A 12,003-nucleotide genomic window follows, 5' to 3' on the forward strand; every position below is an offset into this window, starting at 1 on the left:
CTCTGTCTGTCTGTGTCTCTGTCTGTCTGCCTCTGTTGCTGCTAGCCTTCCACTTTCACTTTCTCACTGTCTTTCTCACAATCCTCCACCCCCAACTCCTTCTCTGTCTGTTTCTCTCCCCTAATCACCCTACCTCTTAGGGCCATCTCATCATATAAAGCTGCAGACATCATATGGCAATATCCTATAATTCTCCACAGACTGCCAATAAGGACAGGGGTAATAGGAATATTTGATAATAATCTGTAATACCCTAAGCAGGGCCACAAGGGTGTTTGACTGTATTTTACAATGCCCCATCAAATGGAAAATAGAGATATGACTGTATCCTGTAGTAGCCTATAAGAGACAATAGTGATATATGACAATGTTGTAGACTGCTTCACATAGAACATAAGAACCCAGAATAGGCAATTTGGTCCTTTCAGCCAACTCCATTTCCATGTGCTCCCCTCTCCTTTAATTCCCTCAATACTCCAAAGTCTATTGAACTCCACCATGCTTATACTCGATGGCTTAGCATCTGTAGCCCAAGGTGGCAGTGAATTCCAACAATTCACAACGCTGAGCAAAAGTATTTCTCCTTATCGTGCTCCTAAATGACCGGCCCCTTTGTCTTGACACTGTGACCTCTTATGTTCCAATTCCCCACCCAGGAGGAAACAACCTCTATCCAGCTGGCTTCACCTGTCAAGCCCCTTTTAGAATTTTGTAGATTTCTATGAGATCACCATTACATCTTCTGAATCCCAGGGAATATGGGTTTAATCTGTTCAATCTTTTCCCAGAAGACAGTTCCCTCAGTTCACAAATAATCTAGTGAACATTAGTTGTACTTCAGGTGATCATGACCTTCCTTAGGTAAATAAACATTACTCACCATGATATCCGGGTATGGGTTGCCAGTATCATGTATAATTGTGTTAGGATTTCCCTGCCACTTATATCACTTGCTTCCTTAATTGCTTGTGGATGAAATTAACATTGCTATATACCCCGATTGCCCAATGTCCTACGCTGCAAATGGAGCATAGTGTCTCTAAATGCTGGGTCAACCTGGTGCGTGGCTTGTGATCGATAATGAGTTGTAATTCTTTCTTTCACAGGGTGGACCAGGATTGAAAGGTAGTCAGGGTCCCCCAGGACCACCTGGACCAGCGGTAAGTACCTGATCACTTTGCACTGGGGAAGGGTTGTTTGCTAACCGTACCTCAGGGGAGAAAGTAGCCTGCATTGCCAATCGAGGCAGCTTTAGGGGCTTGTCATTCCTGATCTCTGCTCCCTTCAGGGAATGGGTGAGTGTATTAACTATGACACCACTATTCCTAATTAGACTGTAAATGGATTGTTTTATTTCCAACCACTGATGCCATCCTCAACAAATTCCATCCATGTCATTTGCACGTGGACCTGATTGAAATCAATTTTACTCATATAATTTCAATGAGACTGTCCTTCACTGATTATGCTGTATCATTCCTTCCTGAGGAGTGCGAGAAATTCTGCCCTGATCCTGATTTGGTTTGGTGGTGTCAGCAGACTTTAGATTAGAAGTTGATTATTGTGCGCTCCTAAGGAGGAATCCAACCTCTTCGCTCATCGTCTCCCTGGCCAACATCCCCCTGTAAGGTACAGGTAAACTGTAACCGACGATGAGACTGAAAGAAGACACAAAAACTGGTCCAAGAATTATCCATTAATAATCCCTGTCAAGTCGACAACGGATCAGCTACATTTGAAGGGAAGCAGACTGAAGCTGTGTCCTGATCCTCCATTGAAATGGGAGTCTGTTAAACCCTCACATCGTATTCTGTCATTCAGCTCGATTATTATGGCAGATCCATTTTTAGCTCTAGTTGGATCTGTATCTGACAAAGCCCCTGCTGCTTCTGTGTTATAGTTCACTCAGAGACCCAGTATTGCTGGGTCAATAATATTGTAGATCTCCATGTTGTCAGTCCAGGCTAAAGATGGGGATAACAGAGACTCCAACTTTCTTTTTATGACATGTCTGACCAGGAGCCCCTCCCAATTGCCATTCACGTGCCCGCTTGTGATGACTGTATTTGGCTGTGTAACGAGCAGCTTGAGCTTCAAGTCCTGCACTGGGACTCGAACCCAAATCTTCCACCTCAAAGACAAGGAGGGTACCGAGTGAGCCAAAAGACCTCCTTAAATATCCAGACTCAAAAAAAGGGTCCATGACAGGGTTGGGGATGCAGTGGAGACATTTAGGAATGAGACGTTGCCTAGTGCCCAATCATTTTCCATCGATTTCCTCACTTTGGTCTTGACAACAGAGGAGACTTGAATGCTTCAGAGTAGCCAAGCAGATGACCATATGGCCTTGGGTTTTTAAAAAATTTCTTTGTGAAATTTGGGCATTGCTGGCTGAGCCTAACATTTGTTACCCATCTCTAATTGCTGAGTCAACCATATTGCTGCAGGTCTGGAGCTACATATATGCCAGACCAGGTATGGACAGCAGTTTTCCTTTCTTTAAAGAATATCTTTGGGACAGACACCGGTGAGGGAGCAGTGCTCCGAAAGCTAGTGTTTTCAAACAAACCTGTTGGACTATACGGTGTCCTGTGATTTTTGACCTTGTCCAATACCGGCACCTCCACATCATTGGGACAGGGAGCATTCCTCATTCATTTATATGTTTGCAGAGAGGGGTCTGTGATATGCTGTGTGACCTACCGAGGACGATGGCAATGGGGCGAGGGAACTTATTTAAGCATTCAAGTCCGGTGATGACTCATTTATCCCAAGTTTGAGCCCATTGTCTGAGTATCACTATGCTGGCAGTTACCCAGAAAGTTTTCTTTCTCCCCTGCCTCTGGTGAACTTGTCTTTATTTCCTCTTTGACCCTTTTCGCCCTGCCTCATTCTCTTCCCTATCCCATCCCTCCCCACCAATCTTCTCTTTTAGGGCTCCCCTGGAGTGAGAGGCAAAGCAGGACCTGGAGGTCCCATCGGTCTCCCAGGACGTCCAGGACCTCAGGGACCACCTGGCCCCGCAGGGGAGAAAGGAGTGCCGGTAAGTCTGTCCCTTGGCTTCTTGAGAAGGCAGTGCGCCATGGGAGCAGGTTGCTGTACTGCACCCCTTGGTTCTCTACCCATTGGTTAAATCATTCTTGCTGTTCAAGGGCTGTTGGTACCAGTCTTTTGGATGGTGAGGAATGGGGAAGAGATAGTTGGACTGTTCAGTGCCGAGGAGTGGAATGGTTAAAGAGTTGGTTTTGGGCATTAAGTATGCCAAGTGTTTTGGGGTAAGGCATGTGGGTCAGATTATGTCTTTGGGCTCCAGAAGGGAAGAGTAGACCAGTGCAATTTCAAACAATGCACACTGCTCTGACTAGTGTACCTCAGAGCAACTGTATAATCATAGAGTTAGCACTGAAAAAGACCTTTCAGCCCATCAAGTGTGTGCCAGTCAAAAATGACCATCACTCCAAGTGTTACTTTTGTTTGTTTTTTCACTCCTTCTTTTCTGTGGATCGGGGCAGGATGGGGGGAGAATGGTGGTCTGTCAAATTGCCAGTTGTTTATAGGGACAGGGTGTTATTGGAGCTTTGAGGGAGGTGGGTGGGATGGTATGTGGAATAAACCATCCTTTGATTTAAGGGCTCAAACGCTTGCGGAGTGGGAGAAGTGCCCATGGCTTCGTACTTGCCAACTCTCTGTTCCCTCTGTCTCTCTGACTTGCAGGGTGGTAAAGGCCCGATTGGTCCTGCTGGCCGAGATGGTGTCCAAGGCCCTGTCGGACTTCCAGGGCCCGCGGGCACACCTGGAGGTCCTGGTGAGGATGGTGACAAGGTAAGACTTCTCTGGGTGAGGGTTTTGCAGGGCTCAGAGCATCTCCTTGGGGAGGGTGGGAGGATGGTCCTATTCTTGGTTTTCCACAAAACTCTGGCAGGAGGCAGCAGGTGCCACACATGTGAAGGTGTCTACCTGAATTGGAGGAACTGGTGTTGGACTGGGGTGGACAAATTTACAAATCACACAACACCAGATTATAGCTGAAAAATGTGTTGCTGGAAAAGTGCAGCAGGTCAGGCAGCATCCAAGGAGCATTCAGGAAGAAGGGCTCATGCCCGAAACGTCGATTCTCCTGCCCCTTGGATGCTGCCTGACCTGCTGCGTTTCCAGCAACACATTTTTCAGCTCTGATCTCCAGCATCTGCAGTCCTCACTTTCTCCTAACACCAGATTATAGTCCAACAGGTTTATTTGGAAGCACTAGCTTTTGGAGAGCTGCTCCTTCTGGTGGTTCATCAAACACCTGATGAAGAAGCAGCACTTTGAAAGCTCGTGCTTCCAAATAAACCTGTTGGACTATAACCTGGTGTTGTGTGATTTGTAACTTTGACTGTCTGAAGCCATTTCCATGTGTGCTCTACCCTCTGGATAAATTGAACCCCCCCTCCCGCCCCACCCCAGCCAATTCCTCTAAACGTCTTGCCTGCTAGATCTGCTTCCCCTGATTATTGACTCCCTTTGTCTACAGGTACATACACATGCTTTGGTCTCCCCTCAGCCTCTGGCTTTCCAAAGGAAACAACCCCGGGCTGTGCAGTCTTTGCCTGTGATTTCAGTTAGATTCATATTACCTGCAAATTCCCTCTCCTACTCCTGCCGGAGCCCCCTCTATTGTATAACAAGTGTGGTGCGAGAATTGGATTTTGCCACAAAGAGGTGTAGTTGTTTGTGAAGAACCGTGGGAATTGAGAGGCACGAGGTGGAGTAGGGGGTGGTGGGTGGTGATGGTGGTGATGTTGGGTGGGGGGAGTGGAGAGCTTCTGTGCTGTCCCATCACTGGGAAATAGGTCAACACAGTGCCTTGGACAATACCTAAGGCCAGCCTGTCCTTCCACTGGAAAATAATTGTGTTGTAAGCTTCACATGATCATGAAAGTTAGCAGTGGTCAGCATCAGATCAAAAGAATCCACTGTTGAACAGAACGAAATGATCTAGGTTCTTGGTGTCAGTTGTGTGAGTGGGACGTATTCTTCATTTCTTTTTCCTTGTTCTCCAGGGTGAAGTGGGTGAACCTGGACACAAAGGGAGGAAGGGAAACAAAGGTGAACATGTGAGTACAACTTTCAGTTCTGTTCCTCTTCAGTCCAAGCTGACCCCAGGTCAGGAGGGGAATTGCGTTTGGGGGTCTTTTGGCGTGAAGCTTCACATCATAGCAGAGTGAACATTTGAGTTGCAAAGGGTGGTGTAACTAAATTGATATTGTCTTCAATGTATCTGTGTCTGTGCCCAAACTGAACTATTTAAGTCGGCCCTTGGTGTCTTGGCCTGTGAAATCCTGAAACCTTTGTCCAGCCTCCTTGGTTTCACAGTATTGCTGGGCCTTGATGTCTAGGCTCTGGAATTTCCATGAGGTGTCTATGACCTGTGAAATTTATGGCCCTTATTATCTAGGCCTCATGAAATTTATGGGCCTGTTGTCTAGGTGTCATAGAATCTCTGTGCCTGGTTGTCTACACTTTGTGGAATTTCTATACCTCCGAGCGTACATTACATAAAATTTATGTGTCTTGTTATCCAGGCTGAATTTCTGGGCCTTGTTGTCAAGGCTGCATGGAATTTATTGCCCTTTTTGTCTTTGTGAAATTTATGGGCCTTGTTGTCTAGGCTTCATGGAATTTCTAGGCCTTGTTGCTGTATGGGATTCCTTGGCATTTATGTGTATGGGTTGTGTAGAATTTCTAAATCATTCAAGGCCCACATGAAGGTTGGGAAGATGCAAGAGGATAGCTGTCATCAGTGAGTCTTGTGGAGTGATGGGTCTGTCCCTTCTGCAGAACAGGTCAGATGGTGAATAACAAGGTCAATACTAAATTAATAAGAAAATCCAATAAATATAAGTCATGGCCTCCTCTCCACCTCTAGCTCCACGACAATTTAGAGCTTTCAACAAACCTGTCAATTCAGTTAAATCAATGGTATTAATAAAACTATTAGGGTCTTTTTAGTTAAAATGTAGATAAACATACATGTTCAAAATGTTTAGTTGTTATCTCACAGTAGAACATAATTAATTCTTAATATTTTTGCCAATCTATGATTTTTGTCCATGGGATTTATGACGTCTTGTGTGTGTGTTTTTAAATTTGTTTCAGGGTCCACCCGGTCCTCCAGGTCCAATCGGTCCCGTTGGTCAACCAGGTCCTGCAGTAAGTACTCGCTGTTACTGGGAGCGAACAATCTCTCTGGACCTAATCTGCCACAAAGACAAGCATTGACTGTGTGGACTTGCTCTTGCCTTTGGGCTCACGGGTTGTGAAGTTCGAGTTGGAGCACAAAATCCGTTCCCATAGAATCGTACAGCGCTCATAGCAGGGGGAAGCAATAGCCTAATGGTATTATTGCTAGACGGCCTTTTTAAAAAATGACGCAAGTAACATTCTGGGGACCCGCATTCAAATCTCACCATGGCAGATGATGGAACTTGAATAAAATAAAAACAATTGGAGTTCAGAATCTAATGATGACCATGAAACTGTTGTTGATCGCTGGAAAAAACCCATGTAGTTCACTAATGTCCTTTAGAGAAGGTTTACTGTTGTATTTATCTGGTCTGGTGAGCATGTGACTCCAGACACACACCAATCCTTATCTGCTCTGTGGGCAATTAGAGATGGATAACAAATGCTGGCCGTGCCAGCGATATCTAATTGTGAATGCACTTTAAAAAAAAAGCAAAAGAAAATACAGAAGACTTTCTTCAGCCCATTGAGACTGTATTGCCAAAAATACACGACTGCATACACTAGTCTCACTTTTTCCTGCACTAAGCCTTGAATGTTACAGTACTTCAAGTACTCATCTGAATACTTTTGAAGGTTGTGAGGTTTACCACGTCAATTACCATCCCAAGCCTGTGCATTCCAGACCCCCACTGCCTGCTAGTTGAAAAAGATTTGACTCAAATTCCCTCTAATGCCCTCTGCCTTTCATTTGAAAATCGTGCCCCTTAGTTATTGACACCTTGACCAAGGAAAATAGCTGATTTCTATTCCCTGTTAAATTCCCTCATAATATTAGGTCCCCTTTCAACTTTCTCTGCCCGAAAGAAATCAACTTGAGTTTATTCGGCCTGTCGTTATAGCTGAAATGCTCCATCCTGGGTAACATCCTGGTGAAAAGTGGGGCACTGAGGAAGTGAGGTACAGTCTTCGCAGACGAACCAGTAAAAATCTAAGTGTGGATGTAAAAGATCCTGTGTGGCTGTTTTTGAAAGAGCGCAAGGGAATTCTCCCTTGTGGCCCCGGCTTAATATTTAGCACTCGACTAGGATCACCAAAAACATTAACTCACCATTGTTACACTGCTGTTTATGAGACTACATTGTGCATAACATAGCTGACGTTCCTTGGGATATCCCAAGACACTAATCAGCACTTAATAATAGTTTTGTACAAGGATTAATAGGCCACTCAGCCCTTTGAGCCTGCTTGTCTATTCAATAAGAACTTGGCTGATCTAATTTTAAATTCAGCTCTATATTCCTGCACATTCTTAATAATTTTTCATCCCCTTGATAATCAAGAATCCATCTGCCATGCGGATTTAACTGATTACGCAAACAGTAATTATTTACATTTATTTAGTGCCTTTATTGATACTTCAAAGGAGTATTAGAAACCATGTGTGGCGGTATTAGGGAGGGTGACCAAAAGCTTGACTGAACTTGTTTGGTTTTAAATAGAATTTTAAAAGAGGAGAGTCGGGGAGGTTTAGAGAGAGAGTTCCTGACTTTGGGGACCATGCAGTTGAAGGCACAGCCACAGGTAGTGTTGGCGTTTAAAAGTGGGGTCTGCTCATAAGGCCAGAATTGGAAGAGCACAGAGATCTCCGAGGGTTGTTGGGCTGGAGGAGATTGCAGAGATAGGGAGGGAACAAGGCCATAGAGAGATTTGGGCTCAAGGATGAAAACTTCAAATCAAGCAACAGCTGAATTTTAGAGTTGGTGTTGGTTATTGAGCACAGGACGAGCTGGAAAAGCAGAACACACTCTGAGTTAGGACTCTTGCAGCAATGTATTGGGTGATTCCAAGATTATTGAGGGTACAATATGGGAGAGCAGTTAGGAGTGCATTATGAAACTCTGTATTTCATAAAGTTCTTAGATCAAATTTAGTAAATGTATAAAATTGGAAACTGCTAGACAGGGTAAATGCAGGAAACATGTCCTCAATGACCAGGGACCCAGTAACAGGAATCACTGTCTAAAGATAGACAATTCGACCTGCACCCACAGAACGGTGAGCCTGTGGAATTCTCTATCACCAGAAAGTGGCTGAGGCCAAAACATTTAATGTTTTCGAGAAGAAATTAGATTTAATTCTGAGGGCTGAAAGGCTATGGGAAGAAAATGGGGACAGGGTGTGGATGATCAGACATAATCATATTGAAAAGCAGAGCAGGCTTGAAAGGTGAAATTGCTTACTGCTACCGCTACTTTCTGTGCTTCTAATGAGTGTCATTTCCCCAGTTCCTGCGGAGATTTGCTAAACACCTAATACTTCCGCTGTCATTTCAGATCAGTACTGGTTATTGACACCACTTATTCATTGACAATTTTAAAAGCTTCAGACATATTTCTGGCTTTAACAAAGGGATAAAGGTATTTGTGGGAGATGAAAATTGACAGTTCAGATGTTAGATTTAGGTAAGAAACAAGACTAGGTTCGGGTGGAGAATAAACTTTGGGCTGAATGGCCTATTTATGTGCCGTATATCGTTTATGTAAATTCTTGTGGATGGGAGGGAGCAAATAATCAGACACAGACATAAAACCTGATCAATTCAGATTTTAAGAAAACCATGAACACTGAGAGGGTCAATTTTAACCTAAACAGTCCGTGAGGGATCCTACAGGATGGGACTGGGGTGGGTAGGGGAAGCTGGTGGCAACTGGGCAGTCTATAATCGAGGGGACAGAGTCTCTGAATAAGGGACAGGCCATTTAGGGCTGAGCTGAAGAGGATGTTCTTCACAGAGTTTTGAACCTTTGGAATTCTCCAATCCAGGTGGTAGCTCAGTCAAGTTTGTTCAAGGCTAAGATCGTTAAGTCACCGATTTAAGACAGAAATAAGGAGAAATTTGTTTTCACCGGGTTGTGATTCTGTTGACTTGTTTACCACAGAGGGCTGTTGAGGCTGGGCCGTTAAGTTTATCCAAGGCTGAGACAAACAGTTTTTAATCAATAAGGGGAAGCTGGGGTTTTGGGAAAAGGCAGGAAAGTAGAGTTTTGGATAATCAGATCAGCGATGATCTTATTGAATGACAGAGCAAAATCAATATGCTGAATGGGCTACTTCTGCTCCTACATCTTGTGGTCTTATATCAAGGGATATGGGGACAGTGCAACAAAGTGGCCTTGATGTTCAAAGTTCACTATCATAGAGTTAAATGGTGGAGTAGACTCAACGGGCTATATTACCTATTCCTGCTCCTCTGTTTCTCTGTTTCCATTGCAACACTGGTATTACCAACCTCCGACTCTAACCTCTGCTAAAATGTCCACTATCAGGGAGGACGTAAACTCAGTATCATTGTTGATTTGTGGGATTAAGAGAACCTGTAACATAATCCATTTCCACAGATTGTGCGTCTCAGAAACCTGAGTGAGGGATTGGTAAAAAGTCCCAATAATACTTGTGGTGCAGCAAGGATGATGAATTGCCAGCATGAGGCACTATGGGAAATTTTCTGCCCAGTGTCTGGTCTCACCTCTGGAGGTCCAGACTGTCTTGAAGAATGGCAGCCATCTTAAAGGGGCCCCTCCATTGCAGGTCTGAAGCTCCAGCCTAGAATTCCCAATGGGGGCATTTTCAGTCACCACTGCAGTGCATCGTTGCTTCACTGGCATATGTATGTGTATGTGGTGTTGAGTATCTGCGACAAGGGAGGGAGATGAATGTAGTTGGAGAGAAAGATCACTCGATTGAGACCTACAAATAGAATTTAGTCTGACTAGAGAGATCTCAAGAGGCTTGCATAAGAAGAGTCTGAAAGGTAGCTTGACTCCAAATCTGACAAGGTGCCACCCCTCTTTCCTCCTGCAGGGTGCTGATGGAGAGCCTGGACCGAGGGGCCAGCAGGGACATTTTGGACAGAAGGGCGATGATGGTCCCAGAGGCTTCCCTGGATCACCAGGTCCAATTGGCCTGCAGGTTAGTTAACGGGACTGGTCTCCAGGTGGTTTGACGGGAAGAAGGGATGGGTCCTGTTCATCCCTGTGCCAGTGACAGGGTGAGGTGGGGGAACAGAGAGAATGGGTGGCATTCTGAGAGGTGGGGGAACACTGGGAGAGGGAGATTTTGACATACCGTGTGAGGGGAACACACCAGGTGAGGGAGTTACACTGAGGTGATGGAGATCACACGAAGGCAACAGGGGAAACACACAGGGGTAAGGGGTGCACTGTGGGGAGGTTTACACAGGGGTGATACACACAGGGGAATGGGAACACTGGAGGTACACATCGGCTGGTGGCATTCAGGGTTCGAATGTAATGGGGTTTGGAGCCACAGGAGAACAGGAATACTCCAGAGGGATGCTGATCCCTGTGGGTGTGCACACTAGGGAGGTATTCAAATTGAGGAGAGTGGGAACACATGAGATGTGGGGGGGGGGGAATACACTGGGAGATGGGATTAACTGGGATGGGGAGTACACACTGGATGAGGCTATTCACTCAGGAAATAAAAACGGGCTTACTTGCATGCCGAATAATATGATAGCAATAAGTGATCCTGCACCAACAGAAAATGATTCCATGTCCAGTGGTGGACAGTTTAAAAAAACTCATTGGAGAAGTAGGCTTCATAAATATCCCCATCCTCAATGCTGGGGGATCCCAGCATATCGGTGCAAGAGCTGAGGCTAAAGCATTCGCAGCAATCTTCAGCCAGAAATTCCGAGTGGGTGATCCATTTCAACCGCATCCTGAGGTCCCCAGTATCATGGACCAGTCATTAACCGAAACAGCTTATTTCACGTGATATCACAAAATGTTTGGAGGCACAGGATCCTGCAAAGTCCCTGACTCCATTCCAGCAATGGCACTGAAGACTTCTGCTCCAGAAATTGCCACACCCTTAGCCAAACTGTTCTAGTACAGCTCCAACTCTGGAATCTTCCCGACAATGTGGGAAATTGCCCAGATATGTTCTGCGCTGAGAAAGGAAGTCTGGTCCAACCCAACCAATTATCATCAATCCACTCTCTGAAAGGTGTTGTCAATAGTGCTAACAAGCAGCGTGTGTGTATTTAGTTTAATTTAGATGTCTAGTTTAGTTTAGATGTCTAGTTTAGGTTCTGCTAGGTCCACTCAGCCTTGGTTCAAACTTGGACTAAAGAGCTGAATTACAGAGGTGAGGTGAGAGTGACAACCGTTGACATCAATGCAGTATTCAACTGATTGTGGTATCAAGATCCCTCGCAAAATTGGAATTGATGGGTTTCGGGGGCAACTCTTTACTGGTTGGAGTCATACCTGGCACACAGGAAGAAAGTCATTGGAGGTCAGTCATCTCAGCTCCAGGACATTTCTGCAAGAGTTTCTCAGGATGGTGCCCTTGGCTGTATCATCAATGTCCTTCCCTCTATCATGAGATCAGAAGTGGGATGCTCAGTGACGATTGTGCTATTCCCAGCTCCTCAGGTGTTGAGGCAGTCCGTGTCCATATGTAGAAACATCCAAGGTGGCTGATTGGTGACGAGTACTATTCATGCCACACAAGTTCCAGGGAATGATTATCCCAAACAAAGAATCTAACCATCACCAAACAGTCGATGTCAATACCCACTATCAAAAACCTGGAGAAATCATGTTGACCAGAACCTTAACTGGACTAGCCCTATAAATGCAATAAAGGACTACAGCAGTTCAGGAAGGTAGTTCACCACCACCTTTTCTCGGGCAATAAATGATGGGCAAGCCAACAGTGCATATGGCACATGAGTGAATAAAAGTA

General features: G+C 45.1%; 1 protein-coding gene across 1 annotated transcript in view; it reads left to right on the forward strand.

Moving 5' to 3' along the window:
* The window catches only part of LOC122541220 (collagen alpha-1(V) chain-like), a 249,088-nt gene that overhangs the window by 195,106 nt on the left and 41,979 nt on the right, over positions 1–12,003 (forward strand). The window contains exons 37-42 of the mRNA XM_043677844.1: positions 1,107–1,160; positions 2,936–3,043; positions 3,715–3,822; positions 5,043–5,096; positions 6,139–6,192; positions 10,090–10,197. Coding sequence (XP_043533779.1) covers positions 1,107–1,160; positions 2,936–3,043; positions 3,715–3,822; positions 5,043–5,096; positions 6,139–6,192; positions 10,090–10,197 — 486 coding nt within the window. The remainder of the gene's footprint in view (positions 1–1,106; positions 1,161–2,935; positions 3,044–3,714; positions 3,823–5,042; positions 5,097–6,138; positions 6,193–10,089; positions 10,198–12,003) is intronic.

This window comes from Chiloscyllium plagiosum, chromosome 37, assembly GCF_004010195.1.
Source record: "Chiloscyllium plagiosum isolate BGI_BamShark_2017 chromosome 37, ASM401019v2, whole genome shotgun sequence".
NCBI lineage: Eukaryota > Metazoa > Chordata > Chondrichthyes > Orectolobiformes > Hemiscylliidae > Chiloscyllium > Chiloscyllium plagiosum.